The 23,574-nt window shown below is 44.8% G+C and overlaps 1 protein-coding gene across 1 annotated transcript; it reads right to left on the bottom strand.

The window, feature by feature from the left end:
- Positions 1–21,812, bottom strand: LOC146712480 (ribonuclease inhibitor-like; the record flags this gene model as incomplete). The annotated part of the gene is made up of 5 exons (XM_085443211.1): positions 1–606; positions 1,292–1,465; positions 12,939–13,112; positions 15,652–15,828; positions 21,637–21,812. Coding segments are annotated over 5 exons (708 nt in total), but the record flags the coding sequence as incomplete, so codon positions are not given.
- Between the last annotated feature and the right edge of the window lie 1,762 nt (positions 21,813–23,574).

Genomic DNA, 23,574 nt, shown 5'->3' with positions numbered 1-23,574 from the left:
GACAGGTGGGATCAATATTAATGTTGTGGAAATATATGAAAAAGCAACAGAAGAGTGAAAACATTTCGTGTTTCTAGAAAGATCTTTCAGCTCATAGCTGCTCACAGACTGTATTTACAAGCGACAAACTGCAACTCTACAGTACATCTACAGTATATATCAAATATATTCTGTATTCAAATCTATTGAGTGATGTTTGAAAGTCTTTCCAGGTGAGTTTGATCCAGGAGGGTCTGAAGCCAGAGTCAGACAGAGACTGTGCAGAGACTGTAGAAGGACAGAGCAGCAGCAGAGCAGTCCAGATACACTGATGATCCTCTCTCAGATCCAGAGGGACACACAGGGATGATGCTGGACTCTACATTGTGTCTGACAGTGGAGCTGTTCTCAGAGCAGTTCACTCTGCAGCACTGACAGTCATCTACACTTCTTCTCATTCCTCTGTCAGTCACTGCTGGATGAAGCTCTCCTCTCCACCTCCCAGTAACATGGCCCAGTCAGAGCGTCTCTACACACAAGCTGCTGCTGCTTCAACCTCTCTGGATCATCAGGACACAGCTCCTCCTCTCTCAGCACACACACCGTCCTGTTTACCATCATCACCACCTGCAGAGAGAAGAAGGAAGAGCAGAGGAGATAAACGAGTGTTTCCAGAGACTCTTCATCAGCTGTCAGTCAGTGATGCAGCACATCCAGTATAAAGAGCAGCAGGGACTTCAGTGCTGGGACTGTACTAGGACTCATTGTTGCTTCACTTTTTCTAATCTTTGGATTTTTATTGAAGTTGATGAAAATGTTTTTCACTCCTAGTTTGAGTTTGGACTTTCATTCATTAGAAGAACCTTGGTGTGTCCACTCTGAGCTCTGTAGGAACCCCAACAACAAGCCCAACAATCCAGATGGACGGTTCCAGCTGTTAACTGGAGGAATTCCATCCAAACATCTGCTCTCACTAAATTCTTCCTCACCTACAGACTGTGTTCTTCACTGCTTTAAACTTGGAAATGAATGCAGTCATTGGTCTGCGTGCTGATTTATTCAGAGAGCTGATTGGCTATTGACAGTACTTTATCAGAGTGTGTCAGCTGTTACTATGGTGACCATAAAGGTGACAAAAAGGCAGAACCAGGAAGTTTTTGCGTCCAATCCTGAAGCCTGTCACCATTCTCCTCTCACAACTTCACTGAGAAGCTGCAGCTTTACAGGAAACACTGGATCTTTGTTTCATACTGACTGTGTTTAGTACAATACTGCTGACAGCACCACCCACTCACTCCATCACTCTACTTACACCAGAGTCTCCAGTCTGTAGTCTGGACTCTGCTGAAGATCAGACATCTGCTTCACATCTGGATCCTTCAGGTTGTTTCCCGACAGGACCAGCTGTCTCAAATGGGAGGGGTTGGACTTCAGTGCTGCTGCCAGATAATCACAGCTGATCTCTGACAAACCACACCACCTCAATCTGTATAAAGAATGAAAGATGTAAGTTTATTAGACAAAGTGTGAGCTTGAAATCATTCAGTGTTTCATCATCTGTTTAGAGCTGAAGAAGGTTCAGAATGTAGAAGTTTAGAAAATGGAAACTCCAAACAGCTGAAGCCAACAGGAAGTAGCTTCAAACAGGAAACTGTGCAGAGTTTCAGACTATATGTCCTGATGCAGCCAGTTGGATTTTGGAGATTTGAATCTCTGTTCTGTGACTAAGTCCTTGAATCATTTCTTCCAGCTGGTCCAACAAGACAGACTAAGTATTGGACATGTGTTGTGGCTCCATTAGGGGAGCTTCTAAATGCGATGTGATAGCCCCCCTGGGTCTGTCAGATCACAGGACTGAAGAGAGCTCAAACAGGGAACACAGTTGTTCCAGTCTGGAACAACCAAAGACTCTGTACTGGGACTGAGGGACTGCTTTGACAGCACCCACTGGGACTTTTTAAATGCTCATGTTCTCACTTAGATCATCAATTTCTACTGACATTTCTTTCTGGGAAAAATGGGGATTACTTTGAAATCAGGAAGTATTTTCCCCAATAAGCAGCCCTGGATTAGTAAATCACTCCAACATGTTCTCAGGCAGAAGAAGCTGTCTTGTTATGAGGGAGAGAAGAAAAAGATTGAGGCACAGAAACTTGTTGAAAGAGAGACAAAGCAGCTAAAATCAGGTGTAAAAGTAAAGCAGAGGATGAGCTGAATAAAGGACACTCAAGGCTGGCTTGGAAAGGAATGAAGTCCATGGTGGGGATGCAGAACAAGGAGCAAAGATGAATGTGATGCTGAATCAGCAGAAGACTTGCACTCATTTGATTCCAGCTTTGATATCATTGATTTCAATGAAGAGCTTTGTGATTGTAGCAAAGGGCTGGTAGCTCTGAGAGTCCCACTGATGAGGTGTTTGTGTGGAAATCTCTTAGTGGGACCAAAGAGAGAAAAAGCCCTGGTCCTGATGCTGTGGGAGGGAAATGATTGAAGTGTGCTGTGAGGAACTGACTGGGAGATTTTCACACATTTTCCAGTCCTCCTTGGAACAACAGGAAGTTCCCAGCATATGGAAACAAAGGTTAAGTGTCCTATGGCACTCAGTGATGATGGTGCTGTGGCCCACCACCTCCACCTCTTTGTAAAGGAACTAACTGTCATCTGAATCTTCAAATGGAACTAAGACTTCCTCCACTAGGTGGCAGTGTCTGAGGAGAAAATGTTAGTGAAGCTGGTCTGGAGTCAGAAACAGGAAGTTGCAGGATTTGGGCTGAAATGGGGAAAAGTGGTTAGCACTACTGCCTTAAAGCAAGAAGGTTGTAGGTTGAAGCTTGTTGGCCTTTCTGTGGAGGTTGGATGTTCTCCCACAGTCCAATGAAATGCTGCTTAGGTTCATTGGTGCTTCTAAATTGGCTGAAGGTGTGGATGTGAGAGAGTGCTTCTCTGTCTCTCTCTGTTGGCCCTTTGATTGACTGCTGACCTGTGCAGGTGGACCACGCCTCTTGCCCTATGACAGCTAGGGCACAGGCTCCAGCCCTGTGAGCCTAAGCTGAATAAACAGTTAGCAAAAATGATTCATAGATGGCCTGAAATTCCCCAGTTAGCAGATTGGTAGATAGCTATGACATGCTAATCCCATTGTGTGTTTTTTTCCCATATTACTAACATGCCAATTTGTTTGTTGTGATTTATTATCAGCCAGACCCATATTTGCTTTAAATGACAAATTTATTTAAGACGGAGTGATTTATGTAAGTCTGGGATGGTACGTGTTAAAGGCTGCTCACAGATCCTACCTGCCCGATCTTCTTTTCATTGATATTGCTCTTATGACTGATGAAGCCGAGCTGGTGAGTTTCTGTGTTAACTAAGTAACGTGTTAAAGATACAAATATGACTATTACCAAACTGTACTGTCATTAATAGTGTTGCTTTGTTAATGTTGTATGGTTGTTTTATTTTGTGTCTTTCAGTTGATTACCTGGTTTCTGTAAAGGCACGGTTACTGTACTGGTGTTAGCTTATGCTTGTGCAATAAAGCTTATAAAAGGCAGCAATCAGAGCCTGAGTACGACACAGTTTCATCAGTTAAAACACACCCTTACGGTGGGAGTTTACTAAATTAAAGGTAGTTAGCTTAGTAAAAACCATACAGTAATCAACACTTAGCCAGCCCCACGACGGAGAAGTGGAGGAGGGGTCTCTGTCGGCTACGGAGAATCCCGTAATTAGACGGAGCCCGGCCGATCGTCAAGCCGATCGACGTAACTTCATCCCCAAAACATCGTCAAGCCGTCGTACGTGAGAGACTGTGTTTTGATTTCCTTGCTGTGACTATTAGGGCACTGGCATAGGATGAGCCAGCCGCCGAAAACTGACTTTTAATTGAGTTACTAGCCGCTAAGTGACCGGAAGTGGGCCGCCGCCATCTTTGTTGAGGGCAAAGGAGTAACGCCGGTAATAAACAAGAAGGAAAAAGTCAGTATGGCATGCCGAGAAGAATTAAAGAAAAGGCGGCCCTCTGCGCAAGCAGTTTTGACTAGGAAAGCCAATTCCACTGTCTTTAACATTAACCTTCTGACTGAACATGACCTCATGTCTGAATGTAGGACACTCAAAGACAGTTATAGTGAGGTTTGTGATAGCAGTTTTGATTACATTGCTGCTATGGAAGAAGAAGATGCAAGTGGTTTTGCAGCAGAAATAGCTGAAGTGGAGAAGAAGCTGCAGGACTGCCGCTCGAAATACCAGACCACAGAAATGAAGCTAAAGGAAGCGTCATGGTCCCATTGTGCATCAGGTCAGTTTGAGAGTCTAAGAGTTGACCTAAAAGATGCGATTAGCCAGGTGGAGGGGCTCAAAATGGGTCAGATAAAACAGGATCAGTTTGATTCAATGCTCCCTGCTGTGGAAGGCAGAGAGGAAGCTCTAAGTGAGTTTGTGCATAAGTGGGATCGTTATGTTCTGTTATGGAACGGCTGTGTGCAGACAGGAATCGTGGACCCAAAAGTGCAGACACTCGGAGGCACAAAGTAAACTCAAAAAACTGCTTTAATGCTGAACTAAAAAAGATACCAGAACTGAGACTTTAAACATAAACTCAGGCAAGCAGACAAAACACACAGCAAAATAAACGGTAGATCGCGACACAGACATAGAGAAACACAGGGCTTAAATACACAGAGGGAGCAATCAGGGAATGGGTAACAGGAGGGAAACACAGCTGGGGCAAATCAAGCCTAACGAGACAAGGGGAAGCGAAACCAGATACATTAACCTCAGACAAGGACCTTCAAAATAAAACAGGAAACATGACGCAGACTGAACTAAAGACACAGACTTGCACGCACTGCAACAGAGGGAACAGAGACGTGGGACCAGGGCAGACACAGACACTGACTGGACACGGGGATATAGCAACTAAGGATACACAGAGACACGAACTAGACAAGGGAATACAGCTGACAGGGGAGACAGAGCAACTAGAGAAGACAGAGACATAAACCATAAGACAGAACTCAAAGAAACCAAAGACTATAAATTATAAATAATAAAATAAACTCAAAAACCCTGGGTCAACGACCCAGGCATCCTAACAGTACCCCCCCCCCCCCCCCCCCCCAAAGGGCTGGCTCCCAGACAGCCCAAAAAAAACACCAAAACAAAAAAACAGGCATCCTAACATGTTCCAGAAAAAGAAGTGAATGTTATGCGAGCTTGTCTCAAAGAGCTCAAGGAAAGGAGGAGAGTAGCTATGGATGTGCTGGCTACCACCCTAGATGGAAGAAGGAGATCTGGGTGTGGCGACCTTAGAAGCAGGACTAGCAGTGAAGGTGAAGGCAGTGATGAAGGTGGCGCTGACGGTGGAGTGATGACCAGCACTAGCAAGCCAAGTGGGCCCGCTGTGACCGGTGGAGATGATGGCCCAGCGCGTGCCGGTGGTGCACTAGATGCTGACGTGCACCCTGCTGCATGCCAAAGTGCTTCAGTGGGCAGTAGTAACCAGGTCATTTATGAAGGTGGCCCCGATGGAGCACGAGCTGCAGGTCCTACCATTGCAGCCCTTGAAGCGCCACCACAGAGACCACTATCCCAGGGACTTGTGAGTCCTGTATTCAACCCTGGCCTCTCAGGCACGCCACAGCAGCTTCAAGGAATGCATGGTGTGAGACCCAATGGCGCTGGGGCAGGACAGAGCACGTCTACCGTCTCTCAAGGATCACTCGGAACGAGGATCGCACTCGCACCCCTGAGCCTACCAAAGTTCTTTGGGGACAGGAGAAGCTACTGGAGCTGGAAGAGTAACTGGGGGACCCTCCAAGCGTTAGCGGAACCCACAGGTTCCCCGGAGTGCAGGCTCTTCCACCTGATGGACAGTATTGCTGATCCAGTGAAATGTGAACTTAGGCTGTCTCACTGCCGTACTGCGAGCGAGGTTTTCCAGGTTTTAGAAGACTGTTATGGTGACGTATCACTAATAGCAGATGACATTGTACTTGAACTACAGGAGTTACTGGGCGTGCGCAACAACAAACCCAGAGAGGTTTTACAGTTAATCCAAGCTGTAGAGAGGTCGCTGTTGGACATAATAGACCAAGGTTGTGAAGATGCCATAAAAAAGCTGCCGGACAGTATGAAAGAAAGGTGGCTTTTGTACCGATGTGATCCTGTCAATGATGTCAGTCCACAGAACCGGTTTGATAAGCTATGGCAGTTCCTGAAAGATCAGAAGACAGTTCTGGTGCAACTGGAGCAGTTGCAATCCATCAGACAGTCTAATACTACCAGGGCAGCTGATCCGAGCCCCCGCGAGAAACCAAAAAAGAGACCAAATCGGAGGATGGAGAGACGTTCGTTCACCAAGGCTACTGTGAGCGAGACGAGAGGTGAGCTGTCACAGAATCCTTGCTGTTTGTGTGGTGAAGAGGGTCACACAGGCCGTTTATACCGCTGTAAGACGTTTAAAAAGGCCAACCCGTCAGAGCGGAGCGCTTATGTGAAAAAGACAAAAGTATGTCCCAGGTGTCTGGACTCCCATGGGAGTGATGACCCATGTAGTAAGAACTTTCTGTGTCGTAATGAGGGATGCAGAAGGGGTGATGCCTCATCGGATCACCATTTCTTCCTGTGTCTTAAGACCCCAACTAGGAAAGATGCAGCTAGGCAAGGGACCAAAGGGGATAAAAGGAGAGAACCCCGAGGCCCAACGGAAGAGCAAGAGGCTGTGTTTGCTGGCCTAGGTCTGTCCCCGGAGCAGCTGGAGGCTGTTCAGAAGGCTTGCACAAACAAAGTGACTTTGTTGTGGACAAAGTTGTGGGCAGGCAGAGGCTCGGAAGATGAGAGTTGTCTGAAGGAGCTACCGGTCCTCATGATGTTGTTGGACGTCACCACCAAGAGGGGAGACTGGATTGGAGCACTCATCGATTTAGCCTCTGACACGAATTACATCACCCACCAGGCAGCGGAGAGGCTTGGTCTGCCTGGTGAACCAATCACCTTAGTTGTTCATGTTGTTGGTGGCATGGAGGCAAAAGTAGAGACAAAGAGATACCTGTTGAGCATAAAGGTAGCCACAAAGAAGGGGACATGGCGACTCCATGAGATGGTTTGCTATGGATTAGAAGAGATTGCCAATGTGGGTCACTTCGTGGACTCGGAGCGCCTGGAGAAGTTCTTCCTAGGCTCCGTCGAACCAGGCGAACTGATCCGCCCGGAAAAGGTTGAGCTACTCATCAGCACCCGGGAGGGTCGTCTAGCCCCCCAGAGAATGATGAGGTGCGGTGACTTGGTTCTGTGGGATGGTCCGTTAGGGAAAACCATCAGTGGTGCACACCCAGATCTGTTTGAAGATGTGGAGGTGACTGCACGTCTCTCATCAACCCATTTTGCGTGCTCCATGAGGGCGGAGTCTCAGAGAGTTGTGGCCCTCCGTAACTGCTGCCCAAAACCAAAGAACAGCATAGAGGTCGGTACCACGGCTACACCCAACACTCAGATCATCAAATGGCTGCATTGGACAGTATTGGTGCCGCCTGTGATCCCATGTGTGGCGGGTGCCGCTGCGGGAAGTGCGCCCCTGGAGGGAAGGAAATGCCACTTGCTGATGAAAGAGAGTTGGAGATCATCAGAGGAGGTCTAACCTTCAAGCTGAGTGACAATCACAGCGACAAGCGCCATTGGGATGCTAAATATCCCTGGAAAGAGGACCCTGCGACCCTGCCTAACAACCGCAAAGCTGTGGAGGCAACTTTCCTGAAGTCAGAAAAGCGGCTCGAGAAAGATCCGCTATGGAAGGCAGCTTATGCTAAGCAGGTGTGTGACATGCTGGCGAGGGGGGCCGCTGTCCAGCTTTCCCAGACAGTGTTTGACGAGTGGAAAGGAGCCGTGTGGTGGATAAACCATTTGATGGCGCCCAACCCCCACTCCAACACCACGCCGGTGAGGCTCGTTTGGGACAGCAGCCAGGTGTACAGAGGTGTTAGTTTGAACAGCATCTTGATGAAAGGCCCAGATGTTCTGAATCCCATTAGGGCAGTGCTGCTCCATTTCCGGGAGGGAGAGCATGCAGCAATAGGGGACGTCTCCAAAGTGTATAACTCTGTATGGCTGGAGGATCAAGAGGTGCTGTGGATTATGCTGTGGTGCGTGTGAACATAGGTGACAAGCTTGCAGGTTGTATCGCTCAGTTTGCCATGCGAGAGACTGCCCCTCTGCCACAGTTTGTCAACAGAGTGGAAGAAAGACGTGTCATTGAAGAGGATACTTACGTGGATGACATCCTTGTGTACCACACTGACCCTAACAGACTGAGCAAGATCCTTGAGGGGGTTGAATCCATTCTCAAGCATGGGGGGGTTTTACCTCAAGCCTTGGGTGCGGTCTGGCTTTAGTGGAGCGGACTAGAGAAGTCATCAGTGGTCCTCTACCTGCGCTGGGAAACGTCTGGAGGGGTCAAGACTCGGCTAGTGGAGTACAAGGCCAAATTGACTCCAATCGAACAAAAGGGAGAAGCTGTCAAGGCAAAGATTTGTGGAGCTGTTTTTGCCACTCGCCTGACAGGTCACTTTCTGAAGTACACTCGGTTGGAAATAGATCATTGGTACCATTTTCTGGGCAGTCAGACTGTGTTAGATGCAATCCAACGGGAGAGTTACGGGTTCCAGACCTTCTTTGCCAATCGAGTGGGAGAGATACAGAAGGCCGGGCCTGTGACCGACTGGTGGTGGCATCCTGGCCAGTTCAACGTGGCTGACCTGGTCACAAGAGGATGTTCCCCTGAGCAGCTTGGTGAGGACTCTTCATGGCAGACCGGTCCCATGTTCCTAACCAAGCCAGTAGAGGAATGGCCCATAAAGTCGGCTGCAGAGGTGGCCTCTGGGACTAGAGAAGTCGTCAGTCGACTCCAAAGAAAGGCTTTTTCTGCCATCTTAACAAGGTCGCAGGAAAGGGTTCAGACTACTCCAGATGGTTTTGATAGCGTCGAAGGTGTGGTCAGCGGCCAAGTAAGTCCAGAGCTTTTACCATTCAGCAACAAGGTTACGTCTTTTGAAACTAAGGGGTCTCCTTCTGTTGCTTCTAATGTCTGCAGGATCAAGGAGTACTGGGGTTCAGCCTTGATAAATCAAGTAGATCTTTCACGGTTAGATTCTCTAGCCAAGCTCTGTGGGGTCATAGCTTATGTCCACAGAGCCTTGCGCTTTTGGTTATCTGGCAGGGGTTGAACTGCTGTAGGATTAAAGTGGGAGGCAGTGCCCACGGCTAAGGAGCGGGTAGAACAACCGCAACCGCCTGGTTGTGCGCAAGGATAAAACAACGGGGCTCTTGATGTGCTATGGCCGGATTCAATCCGTTGTGGAGGAGAGGTACGGGGTCCCATTGATCCCCTACAAGTGGCGATTAAGCTCTCTCCTTGCTGAGGACGCCCATCGTGTCAATCATGAAGGTGTTTCTGCAACCCTTCTTGGGATGAGGAAGAGGGGCTGGGTAGTTCAAGGTTCCAGGATCGTAAAGAAGGTGATTGATTCGTGCATATGTTGCAGAAAGTGCCGGGCCAAGCTATGCACTCAGGTGATGAGTGATCTTCCTCTCGTACACACTACGCCAGCAGTCCCTTTCGAGTACACTACTTTGGACTTGTTTGGTCCAAATTTTGTCAGAGACTCAGTAAGGCGACGAATGAATTCAGTAAAATCATAATTCACGTTGGCAGTAATGACACCCGGTTACGCCAATCGGAGGTCACTAAAATCAATATTGAATCGGTGTGCAACTTTGCTAAAACAATGTCGGACTCTGTAGTTTTCTCTGGTCCCCTCCCCAATCAGACCAGGAGTGACATGTTTAGCCACATGTTCTCCTTAAATTGCTGGCTGTCTGAGTGGTGTCCCAGAAACGATGTGGGCTTCATAGATAATTGGCAAACCTTCTGGAGGAAACCTGGTCTTGTTAGGAGAGACGGCATCCATCCCACTTTGGATGGAGCAGCTCTCATTTCTAGAAATATGAACAAATTTATTAAACCCCCCAAAATATGACTATCCAGAGTTGGGACTAGGAAGCAGAGTTGCAATCTTACATGCCTCTCTGCAGCTTCTCTCCTCCTGCTACCCCCCAAAAACCCATCTCCTTCAGTTTTCAGGCCCCTCTTCTGTGTAACCAGCTTCCAGTTTTGATTCGGGAGACAGACACTATCTCTACTTTTAAAGCATACAGTTAGGGCTGGACCAGGTGACCCTGAATCCTCCCTTAGTTATGCTGCAATAGACATAGGCTGCCGGGGGATTCCCATGATGAATTGAGTTTTTCCTTTCCAGTCACCTTTCTCACTCACTATGTATTAACAGACCTCTCTGCATTGAATCATATCTGTTATTAACCTCTGTCTCTCTTCCACAGCATGTCTTTTATCCTGTCTTCCTTCTCTCACCCCAACCGGTCGCAGCAGATGGCCGCCCCTCCCTGAGCCTGGTTCTGCCGGAGGTTTCTTCCTGTTAAAAGGGAAGCTTTTCCTTCCCACTGTCGCCAAAGTGCTTGTTCATAGGGGGTCATATGATTGTTGGGTTTTTCTCTGTATCTATGAAGCGCCTTGAGGTAACTTTTGTTGTGATTTGGCGCTATATAAATAAAATTGAATTGAATTGAATTGAAGAAGAAAGTCTGGGGCGTGGTTTTTAGCTGTATGGCCTCAAGAGCAGTTCATGCAGACATAGTTGACTGTCAACTGAGGGGTTCCTGAAGGCATACCAGCGGTTTACTGCCCTGAGGGGTCACCCTAAGAAACTCTGGTCTGACCAGGGGACCAATTTTGTGGGAGCTAAACCTGCACTGAAGGAGCTCTACAATTTCCTTGCGAGTATCGACAAAGAAGAGATCCAAAGAAAGGCAGCCGTAGTTGGGTCTGACTGGATGTGGGAGTTTAGTCCAGCGGACTCCCCACATGAATGGAGCAGCAGAGGCAGCTGTTCGCGTGTTGAAAAGGGCGTTGAGTAACGTTGGTGAGGAGGGAAACTTGACTGCTCTGGAATTCCAAACCCTCCTCTATTTGGCAGCCAACCTCACCAATGAGAGGCATATCGTGGCCAGAGCTCAAGTTCAGGAAGAAATTGTAGATGTTTTGACACCAAACTCTTTGTTGTTGGGTCGGGCAGGACCCAGAGGCGACAACATGGGTTTTGAGTTCCCTGCCTACCCATTCAGTCGATTACGTGCAGTCCAGGTGGAAGTGGACAAGTTTTGGAGACGCTGGAGTCAGTTGGCTGGGCCGCACCTGTTTGTTCGTCAAAAATGGCATGCCCCGGCGAGAAATGTCTGTGTTGGTGACCTTGTCAGGGTGGCAGATCAGAACGCACTTAGGGGCCGTTTCAAGCTGGGCTGCATGGAGGAGGCAGATCCAGATCACCGGGGTGTTGTTCGAGATGTCAAAGTAAGGATTTGTTGTAGTCGTCCCATCAACTGGTCTCAGTCAAGGAAAGACAGGGAACCATGTCATTCCACCATTCTCCACAGGGACGTAAGGAGGTTGGTGGTGTTACTGCCAGTAGAGGAGCAAGAGGGACGTGGTTCATCCCCCTGAGTACCTGAGAAATACTTGCGGATTGGGGACTCTTTGGTGTGGGGACCAGGCCCAAACTGTTTAAAACACGGTTATAAGAATTTTTTGTTTTCTATATTAGTGTTTATTGCTACTGGTTATTGTGGCCTACTTAGTCTGGCACGTAGTTCAAGTGGGAGGTGTGGTTTTTTCCCATATTACTAACATGCCAATTTGTTTGTTGTGATTTATTATCAGCCAGACCCATATTTGATTTAAATGACAAATTTATTTAAGATGGAGTGATTTATGTAAGTCTGGGATGGTACGTGTTAAAGGCTGCTCACAGATCCTACCTGCCCGATCTTCTTTTCATTGATATTGCTCTTATGACTGATGAAGCAGAGCTGGTGAGTTTCTGTGTTAACTAAGTAACGTGTTAAAGATACAAATATGACTATTACCAAACTGTACTGTCATTAATAGTGTTGCTTTGTTAATGTTGTATGGTTGTTTTATTTTGTGTCTTTCAGTTGATTACCTGGCTTCTGTAAAGGCACGGTTACTGTACTGGTGTTAGCTTATGCTTGTGCAATAAAGCTTATAAAAGGCAGCAATAAGATGTCCGAGCCGGAGTACGAAACAGTTTCATCAGTTAAAACACACCCTTACCGTGGGAGTTTACTAAATTATAGATAGTTAGCTTAGTAAAAACCGTACACCCATCCAGCAGCTGTATTCCTGCTGAGCCAAAGCACTTTTTCATATACAAATTACAACCTTTAATAGAAAACTATTGGTCAGCATCTTATTAGCCTGCTGTTAGCTTCATTCCACAGAAAACTGAGAGAAACTAACAGAGATGGTAAAGAATAAAGAGAAATGTGCTGATTTAAAGCCTTTGAAGTGCTTCAAATGATCTCTGTCCACTTCTGTCCACTCATTCATTCATGTAAGCTTTCTAACGCAGCTTAGATCTTCACAGTCTGCTTTATGAAACTCATTTTAACCCTGAATGTCAGAGTGTTCCTCCTTCTCTTTCCCATCATTCATGCTGGCAGTGGAGGAGATTTGGATGTTGGACTGTGTTTTGAATGATGTGTGTTTGTTTGTGTTGGACTGCTGTCTGTAAAGCAAACGCACATTTTGCTTTGGATTTCAGTGTCAGACAGACTTTAAGGTGGAATGAAGAGTTGGAGAGTTTCACAGTGAATTATCCAGTGGAGGATTTTTCTTCTTCTTTGAAGGTTTGAAATGTGAACATTGTTCTGCTACAGTCAATGGACTAAACCAGAGAAGAAGAAAACATACTTTACCATGAAGATCCTCAGTGTGGATCAGTATAATATCAGCCTGATGTCTGCAGTTTAGTGTCAGCACAACTTTCACATCATATTCATCTCAGCACAACTAAAACATGCTGACTGACCTCAGAGTTTCAAGTCCACATCCTGGACTCTCCAGGAAACCACACAGATGCTTCACTCCTGAATCCTGCAGCTTGTTGTCGTACAGGTCCAGCTCTCTCAGATTCGAGGGGTTGGACTTCAGTGCTGCTTCCAGATAATCACAGCTTATCTTTGACAAACCACAGCGCCCCAATCTGTATAAATAATGAAAGATGCAAGTTTATTAGAGAAAGTGTGAGCTTGAAATCATTCAGTGTTTCTGTTCAGAGCTGAAGAAGGTTCAGAATGTAGAAGTTTAAAAAATGGAAACTCCAAACAGCTGAAGCCAACAGGAAGCAGCTTCAAACAAACACAACAAGAGAAGAAACTCTGAATGTTTCACATTAAAGTCGTACATTTATCATAAAAACAGGACAAAGACTTGAAAAAGTCGTGTTTTTCCTTCCAGGAACCACAAGGCTTCACTTTTAAAGGTGAAGTGTGAAAGAAATGGACATATTTGAAGTCCAACACCTTTTTCCAGTCACATTATTAAAGCAGACAAACTACAAGCTCATTTTCATTCCAACAAGTCATCTTCTGACCTGGACTAACAACACTGGTCTCTATGTGCAGCTGGCTGTGAGACCAGTGCTCAGGGAGCGTCTACAAAGTGCAACACTGAAAGAACATCACACACTCATTTGCTTCCAGCACTTTCACACAAACATCTACTGTCATTATTGTCACCAAACTCTGTGGATCCTTTATTGCAAATTCAAATGGGATCAAATGGTCAGACAAAAGAGGGTTATGAGGAAATATGATGAAATGTTGCGTATTAGCAGCAAGTTATTGAATCATTTTCCTCAGAAACCAAACAAAATGATTGACAAACATGTTTTTACAAACTCAGTGTTGGACTTGGATCAGCAGGATAAGCTGATGTTTAAAGGCATTTGAGTCTCGCTGTATGAGAGTCCAGTTATTACTCAATATTTATGGATGATGTTCTTTCAGTGTTGCACTTTGAAGACGCAACGCAGCACGGCGGCATGGTGGTTAGCACTGTTGCCGCACAGCAAGAAGGTCCTGAGTTCAATTCCACCATCAGGCTGGGGTCTTTCTGTGTGGATTTTGCATGTTCTCCCCTTGTTTGCATGGGTTTCCTCCGGGTACTCCGGATTCCTCCCACCGTCCAAAGACATTCAGCTTGTGGGGATAGGTTAATTGGATAATCCAAATTGCCACTAGGTGTGAATGTGAGCGTGAATGGTTGTCTGTCCCTGTGTGTTGGCCCTGCGACAGACTGGCGAACTGTCTAGGGTATACCCCGCCTCTCGCCCTATGACAGCTGGGATAGGCTCCAGCAACCCCCGCGACCCTGAAAAGGATAAGCGGAAGCGAATGGATGGACTTTGTAGAGGCTCCCTGAGCCTCACAGCCAGCTGCACATGGACCAACTGACATTACCCAGCATTAGAGGCGGCTGTAAAAAAATGGATTTTCCTATTTAAATGGTTTTAATTTGAATAAAGTGATGTTGATTCATTCAATTCTGAATCGATTTTTAATATAAACGTATTTTGCCAGAATCTCAGGTTAAAGCTCCCAAAAGTATTTCAACAACAAGCAAACAAATAAAACAGTAAATGAGAGCAGCTAAACACACAAAGATGGAAACACAGAGTGTGGATCGTTCACTCGACGGCACGTACACGGACACGCCGTCGGGGCTGAAAGTGGACAGCTCACAGATCCTGAAGCTGCAGGTTTCATCTGTCTCCAACCAAAACTGACTGAACCAGCAGCAGAAGAAGATCCAAACTACGCTTTACATTTGATGAACATCGTCATGAATTCTCTCTGACTTTGACGTTTACTTCCTGCACAGCTCTCTCTCTCTCAGTGTACTTCAAGAACAGTTTACCTTCAAAAATCTGTTTCCTGCATTATTCACTGCTTATTACGCACCAGTCTGCTGTTGTGTTCACTGCTGTCGGCCTCCGAAAACAAAGCCTCATTTCTGCTGTTCAATACTGAAGAAATTTAAACCTTTTAAAATGATGACAGATTACAAACTCTCAGCTGTGTCTGTAATCAAACCTCTGTAACTTTGCTTCACTTCAGCAGCATCAGCTCATGTTCACATGTTGATTCATGGTTTGCTTCAGTTTTTGATGGACTGCAGAATATTTTGAAGGTTATCTGCTATAAAAAGCCAGAACAGGAAAATCTGCTTCATGTGTTTCTGTTTGATCCTCAGTGACTTTGACACAAAGGCCTCTGCTGTGATGATCACACCTCTGATCAAGTCTCACAGTGTCAGCTTTGTTTTTATACATATGGATATGTGCTGATAAATGATCAGAATTATAATATTTCCCACTGCCTGCTGTGTGCCGTGACCTTTGACCTGCTAAAGACAGTCAGCTGTGGATTATTCATTGTTGTGTCTGATACTTAGAACTGTGAGGAAGAACACTACACAGTTAATCAGGGTCCCCTCTCTCTGAATCAGGAAAGGTGGGCAGGCCGCGTGTGGGCCGCGGGTCATACGTTGAGTATCACTGTTTGAAATGTGAACATTGTTCTGCTGCAGTCAATGGACTAAACCAGAGAAGAAGAAAACAGACTTTACCATGAAGATCCTCAGTGTGGATCAGTATAATATCAGCCTGATGTCTGCAGTTTAGTGTCAGCACAACTTTCACATCATATTCATCTCAGCACAACTAAAACATGCTGACTGACCTCAGAGTTTCAAGTCCACATCCTGGACTCTCCAGGAAACCACACAGATGCTTCACTCCTGAATCCTGCAGCGTGTAGTTGATGCTCAGCTCCAGCTCTCTCAGATGGGAGGGGTTGGACTTCAGTGCTGCTGCCAGATAATCACAGCTGATCTCTGACAAATCACACTCCTTCAATCTGTATAAAGAATGAAAGATGTAAGTTTATTAGACAAAGTGTGAGCTTGAAATCATTCAGTGTTTCATCATCTGTTTAGAGCTGAAGAAGGTTCAGAATGTAGAAGTTTAGAAAATGGAAACTCCAAACAGCTGAAGCCAACAGGAAGTAGCTTCAAACAGGAAACTGTGCAGAGTTTCAGACTATATGTCCTGATGCAGCCAGTTGGATTTTGGAGATTTGAATCTCTGTTCTGTGACTAAGTCCTTGAATCATTTCTTCCAGCTGGTCCAACAAGACAGACTAAGTATTGGACATGTGTTGTGGCTCCATTAGGGGAGCTTCTAAATGCGATGTGATAGCCCCCCTGGGTCTGTCAGATCACAGGACTGAAGAGAGCTCAAACAGGGAACACAGTTGTTCCAGTCTGGAACAACCAAAGACTCTGTACTGGGACTGAGGGACTGCTTTGACAGCACCCACTGGGACTTTTTAAATGCTCATGTTCTCACTTAGATCATCAATTTCTACTGACATTTCTTTCTGGGAAAAATGGGGATTACTTTGAAATCAGGAAGTATTTTCCCCAATAAGCAGCCCTGGATTAGTAAATCACTCCAACATGTTCTCAGGCAGAAGAAGCTGTCTTGTTATGAGGGAGAGAAGAAAAAGATTGAGGCACAGAAACTTGTTGAAAGAGAGATAAAGCAGCTAAAATCAGGTGTAAAAGTAAAGCAGAGGATGAGCTGAATAAAGGACACTCAAGGCTGGCTTGGAAAGGAATGAAGTCCATGGTGGGGATGCAGAACAAGGAGCAAAGATGAATGTGATGCTGAATCAGCAGAAGACTTGCACTCATTTGATTCCAGCTTTGATATCATTGATTTCAATGAAGAGCTTTGTGATTGTAGCAAAGGGCTGGTAGCTCTGAGAGTCCCACTGATGAGGTGTTTGTGTGGAAATCTCTTAGTGGGACCAAAGAGAGAAAAAGCCCTGGTCCTGATGCTGTGGGAGGGAAATGATTGAAGTGTGCTGTGAGGAACTGACTGGGAGATTTTCACACATTTTCCAGTCCTCCTTGGAACAACAGGAAGTTCCCAGCATATGGAAACAAAGGTTAAGTGTCCTATGGCACTCAGTGATGATGGTGCTGTGGCCCCACCACCTCCACCTCTTTGTAAAGGAACTAACTGTAATCTGAAGCTTCAAATGGAAACTAGAAAGCGAAAATTTCATAAGAAATTTTAAGTGTGCCTATGCCGCCGCTAATCAGTATAGTTTGCCATTCAAACGGCTACAGAGAGCAAAACTCAGCAGAGCAGCCATTCTCCACCATGAACTATGGTAAAACCAAACACCGCTCGCGCCTCACAGATGACAGCTTACAGTTTTGTGTAAAGATGAGGTGACTTCGTACAGCCCTGATTTGCAGACGCTGTGCACAGAGGTTAATGAGCAGAAGTCCCATTGTACCACGGCAGACCCGACAATGTTTGCATGAACACGCTTTGGAGCATTACGTTATGGACCACTTTTCACACATGGTTGGCGTACCCACACAGTCGGCTGTAGCTTTTCAACTCACAGCCCAACACACACCCAAAAAACAGCTGAGAGAGCACAGACTTTCCACCCGTGGGTCCACCTCCCCTGCAGCGGCACTGCAGACCACACCCTGCCACACACATCAAAACGTAAAATAAATATTTATGCACTTTTGCATTCACTTTTTGTTTTTTGTTATTTTTACACAGTGTTCTGACTGATTAACAATGGTATACAGCCAATCTTGTGTATTATTATACAAACTTTGTTTGTAAGATTCAGATAACTATTTAATAAAAGCTAAATATTTTATATGAGAATAAGAAAGAAAAGTATATCTTTGTGTCCCCCTCTCCCTGTTAATGCCCTACCTGGCCCCCTGGCAAAAGCTTTGCTAGATCCACCCCTGCACAGTTACCAGCAGTCAGCTACACAAAAAAGGAGTTTGGTGTTATTTGTCTCTCAGAAACAGTTCATAATTTCCCTTCAACTCATTCATGTCACCTAAAAGGTAAACCTGTTTCTCCATCACCAGTTCAGCTCTGATGATTCAGTAAGGACATCTCCTGGTTTGGACCAGCCCTTTTTTACACCTGTGGCTCCAGCAAACATCAGCTGATACTAGAAATTAAAATCAAATGAATTCTAACAACAGCTGATCAAGCTTAAACGTGCTGCTGTTGTTTAGTGCTATAACCAAACAAGAGAGAAAAGCCGATCATTGATCAGTTTCATGATTGAAGTTTCAACAGGCGAGAGAATGACAGGGGAGGCTGTCATAAAGTTCAACATCAGTAACTTAGCGCGCACACAGCTGTATAGAAACTCTGTCGTGCTACCTAGCACGCAGTAGGAGTTATTGTAACTGTCAGCACAATGAAAATAAACTACACCTAAACTCGGTTTATATCTTACCCAAATAGAGTGCAGTTCATAACTTCTTACCTGAAATTCAGTTCACCTCACGCTCCTGCCTTCGGTTTCCCTTATCCACGATTGAGCTCCGCGTTAGCCACCACCGGTCGATCAGCGGCCGCCTCGCCGCCTCGTATGTCTCTTTCCCCGCATGTCCTTTCTGTCACGGCTAGCTGCCCTTTGTTGGAGCTCCGCGTTAGCCACCACCAAACAACTCAGTTATTTTTCCCACATCGACCAGCATCCGGACAACCACCTTTCACTGTTTATACCGTTACTAAAATGAATAAATGAATTATCGGCCCATATAAACGAAAAATAAGTCCAGCTGAGAAACAGTCCCATGGCGAGCGATCGGGTGGTGAAACGAGTGTCAGCCGCTTCACTTTAAGCCAAGCCCGGGTGCTTTTGAGCAAAGCAGCGCTAGCCGCACTAGCAGCATTATCATAAGAGCACTGTTGCTAATATGGGATGTTTTGACAAAACGAGCAGATATTTGACGTTTACACACCATTCTCGCCTGAAAATCTCTTAAAAGTTTATTTTGTGACCTAGAAACAGTAATACAAGTAAAATATTAAATGAAGTGGTGGCCGCCATTGTTTGAGTCGGTAGAGGCGTGCTATGAATTGTGGGATATGGAGTGTTCCACCAAGCATACACCCTTGCAGTTACCGTAACTATTCAATGGTTCGCGCAACCTTAAAAATTCCAATGGTTCCTGAAAGCAGCGACGCTGTGCGTGCCGTTGATATTGTCGTCATTACGGTAATGCAAATACGGGTAGACAGGCCGTACCACTCCCGACATACCACTAGAGAGAGCCAACACACCACAAATGAAGTCTGTTTCTATGAGGCCAAAGGATGAATCTTTCTCATGGGCCAAGAAATGGGCCAAAATTTGCACTAAAATCTAAATATTTAAAAAACTATAAAAGTCATAAACACCAAAAGTCATAGCCTACTAGTCCAGACCCAGCCGCACAAAATGATATAACATATGTAACCCTTGTATCAAAACTGTGCGGCACATAAGCGCGGGAAAATTTTCACTAAAATATTAATATTTAAAAAACTATAAAAGTCATAAACACAAAAATTCATAACACACCATTCCAGATCCAGCCGCACAAAATGATATAACATATGTGAACCTTGTCTCAAAACTTTGGGGCGAGTTACGCTGCAAAATTTCAGGCGGAAACTGAAGAATAATAATAATTATAATAATATGAAGAATAATAAATAATAAATACCTCTTGGCATAGGCACACTTAATAAGACTTCCTCCACTAGGTGGCAGTGTCTGATAAGAAAGTGTTAGTGGAGCTGACCTGGAGTCAGAAACAGGAAGATGCAGGATTTGGGCTGAAATGGGGAAAAGTGGTTAGCACTACTGCCTTAAAGCAAGAAGGTTGTAGGTTGAAGCTTGTTGGCCTTTCTGTGGAGGTTGGATGTTCTCCCACAGTCCAATGAAATGCTGCTTAGGTTAATTGGTGCTTCTAAATTGGCTGCAGGTGTGGATGTGAGAGAGTGCTTCTCTGTCTCTCTCTGTTGGCCCTGTGATGAAATGCTCACCTGTGCAGGTGGACCACGCCTCTTGCCCTATGACTGCTAGGGCACAGGTTGCAGCCCTGTGAGCCTAAGCTGAATAAACAGTTAGCAAAAAAATATTCATAGATGGCCTGGAATTCCCCAGTTAGCAGTTTGGTAGATAGCTATGACATGCTAATCCCATCCAGCAGCTGTATTCTACCTGTAAGCTGATCCCTGCTGAGCCAAAGCACTTTTTCATATACAAATTACAACCTTTAATAGAAACCTATTGGTCAGCATCTTATTAGCCTGCTGTTAGCTTCATTCCACAGAAAACTGAGAGAAACTAACAGAGTTGATAAAGAATAAAGAGAAATGTGCTGATTTAAAGCCTTTGAAGTGCTTCAGATGATCTCTGTCCACTTCTGTCCACTCTTTCATTCATGTAAGCTTTCTAATGCAGCTTTGATCTTCACAGTCTGCTTCATGAAACTCATTCTAACCCTGAATGTCAGAGTGTTCCTCCTTCTCTTTCCCATCATTCATGCTGGCAGTGGAGGAGATTTGGATGTTGGACTGTGTTTTGGATGATGTGTGTATGTTTGTGTTGGACTGCTGTCTGTAAAGCAAACGCACATTTTGCTTTGGATTTCAGTGTCAGACAGACTTTAACCCTTTAAGACCTACCATAGAACCAAGTCCGCCACAGGTTATATTATATTTTTACATGTTGTAGAGCCATTTTTGGGAGCATTTCAAGTTGCTATACATCAATACAACCAATACAGCCTTTTAATAATATGCATGCATTAAGTGCATAGTAATTACATAAATTGCAAAAAAGTGCAATAAACTACAAAAAAATTTAAAATCGTTTTTGTTTTTTAACATATATTTCTAGTTAGAGAAATTTAAGAGGCTTATCCCTCAAAACTGTAAATACAAAAAAGTAGCACAAAATAGTTTCCCACCACAGGAAATTTATTTTGAGTGTCTTCATAGTTTTCTTTTTGAAATACACCAATTTCTATACCCTGCAGGAAAAACGAAAATAAATATTATAGTGCAAATTTGCAAAAAAGCAGCATATGCATCAAAATAAACTATTTCCAGCAGTGCAATATTAGTCCTAAGCATCCTAGAAACGACACAGAAAGTCATAAAGTCAAACAAAACTTTTAAAAACACTAGTATAAGCTCATGAGGCCTTGATGTTAAAAAATTACATTTCCGCGAAAATGACGTCACTTCCGGTTTCAGGCAGGTCATGGCGGACATGCGATAGTTCACGCTGGTGGACGTAGGAAGTGTTATGAACAGCTGATCGGATCGGCAAAGCCTGTTTCTGGAATATTATGTTTTTGTTGCTGCAAGCGCTTTTTATGCAGTTTTTGCAAAGCTATATGTGGAAGGAAAATGTGACCTAGGACAAGCTGATGGCATAAGATGTAAGTACAACTCCTCCGGTTTCATATGCAAAAAAAATTATTGCGCTAGCTTACGTGGTTTCAGTGCTACCGGGATTTAAAAATAGTTACGCAAAACGGAGCGTGCCCGCTCTGACCGGTTTTAAAGGGTTAAGGTGGAATGAAGAGTTGAAGAGTTTCACAGTGAATTATCCAGTGGAGGATTTTTCTTCTTCTTTGAAGGTTTGAAATGTGAACATTGTTCTGCTGCAGTCAATGGACTAAACCAGAGAAGAAGAAAACAGACTTTACCATGAAGATCCTCAGTGTGGATCAGTATAATATCAGCCTGATGTCTGCAGTTTAGTGTCAGCACAACTTTCACATCATATTCATCTCAGCACAACTAAAACATGCTGACTGACCTCAGAGTTTCAAGTCCACATCCTGGACTCTCCAGGAAACCACACAGATGCTTCACTCCTGAATCCTGCAGGGTGTTGTCGTACAGGTCCAGCTCTCTCAGATGGGAGGGGTTGGACTTCAGTGCTGCTGCCAGATAATCACAGCTGATCTTTGACAAACCACATAAACTCAATCTGTATAAAGAATGAAAGATGTAAGTTTATTAGACAAAGTGTGAGCTTGAAATCATTCAGTGTTTCATCATCTGTTTAGAGCTGAAGAAGGTTCAGAATGTAGAAGTTTAGAAAATGGAAACTCCAAACAGCTGAAGCTTCAAACAAACACAACAAGAGAAAAAACTCTGAATGTTTCACATTAAAGTCGTACATTTCTCATAAAAACAGGACAAAGACTTGAAAAAGTCATGTTTTTCCTTCCAGGAACCACAAGGCTTCACTTTTAAAGGTGAAGTGTGAAAGAAATGGACATATTTGAAGTCCAACACCTTTTTCCAGTCACATTATTAAAGCAGACAAACTACAAGCTCATTTTCATTCCATCAAGTCATCTTCTGACCTGGACTAACAACACTGGTCTCTATGTGCAGCTGGCTGTGAGACCAGTGCTCAGGGAGCGTCTACAAAGTGCAACACTGAAAGAACATCACACACTCATTTGCTTCCAGCACTTTCACACAAACATCTACTGTCATTATTGTCACCAAACTCTGTGGATCCTTTATTGCAAATTCAAATGGGATCAAATGGTCAGACAAAAGAGGGTTATGAGGAAATATGATGAAATGTTGTGTATTAGCAGCAAGTTATTGAATCATTTTCCTCAGAAACCAAACAAAATGATTGACAAACATGTTTTTACAAACTCAGTGTTGGACTTGGATCAGCAGGATAAGCTGATGTTTAAAGGCATTTGAGTCTCGCTGTATGAGAGTCCAGTTATTACTCAATATTTATGGATGATGTTCTTTCAGTGTTGCACTTTGTAGACGCTCCCTGAGCCTCACAGCCAGCTGCACATGGACCAGCTGACATTACCCAGCATTAGAGGATAAAACAGTAAATGAGAGCAGCTAAACACACAAAGATGGAAACACAGAGCGTGGATCGTTCACTCGACGGCACGTACACGGACACGCCGTCGGGGCTGAAAGTAGACAGCTCACAGATCCTGAAGCTGCAGGTTTCATCATTGTTACGACTGTTGTCGTAATTATATGTAAATTTGAGTGTGCAGGTGCTCCTCCATGATTGGTGCATCCAGGGTGGATGGCTGGCAGCAGATAAGAAGATACCGCCAGGGACTGCCATGTCATTCATCCTTGGCCCAACCCAACCGGCAGACCGTTAACTGTGTCACTATGTTGGTTAACGTAAGAGCATGTAGGGGTGGACCGCCTTTTTGTTTGATCAGTTTTCTCCTATTTTTGTTAGGCAGGGAGGAAAGTGATTGTCGTTTGAGTTAGTTCTTTTGCGTAGGTAAGTTGTATTTATTCCTGAGATAGGCTACCTTATGTCTGTTGTTTTGGCCTTGGGTTCACCCTGAAGTTATGATATGCTCCCTTCCTTTGTTTAACTGCACTCATTGTAAATAAATCACTGTTACAAAGTATTAAGTGTGTGACGTGCTGCTTGGGGTTGGACGCGGATGGATCACCCTTTATGTTGTGGTCTGGCCGGGCCTAGACGGGCCATAACAATCTGTCTCCAACCAAAACTGACTGAACCAGCAGCAGAAGAAGATCCAAACTACGCTTTACGTTTGATGAACATCGTCATGAATTCTCTCTGACTTTGACGTTTACTTCCTGCACAGCTCTCTCTCTCTCAGTGTACTTCAAGAACAGTTTACCTTCAAAAATCTGTTTCCTGCATTATTCACTGCTTATTACGCACCAGTCTGCTGTTGTGTTCACTGCTGTCGGCCTCCGAAAACAAAGC

Source organism: Copadichromis virginalis, linkage group LG3, assembly GCF_057382275.1.
Source record: "Copadichromis virginalis isolate Kocher_CV1m ecotype Utaka linkage group LG3, C_Virginalis_male_GT1.1, whole genome shotgun sequence".
Lineage (NCBI taxonomy): Eukaryota > Metazoa > Chordata > Actinopteri > Cichliformes > Cichlidae > Copadichromis > Copadichromis virginalis.
The sequence above is the reverse complement of the archived record's forward strand: the minus strand, read 5'-3'. Positions and strand labels throughout refer to the sequence as shown.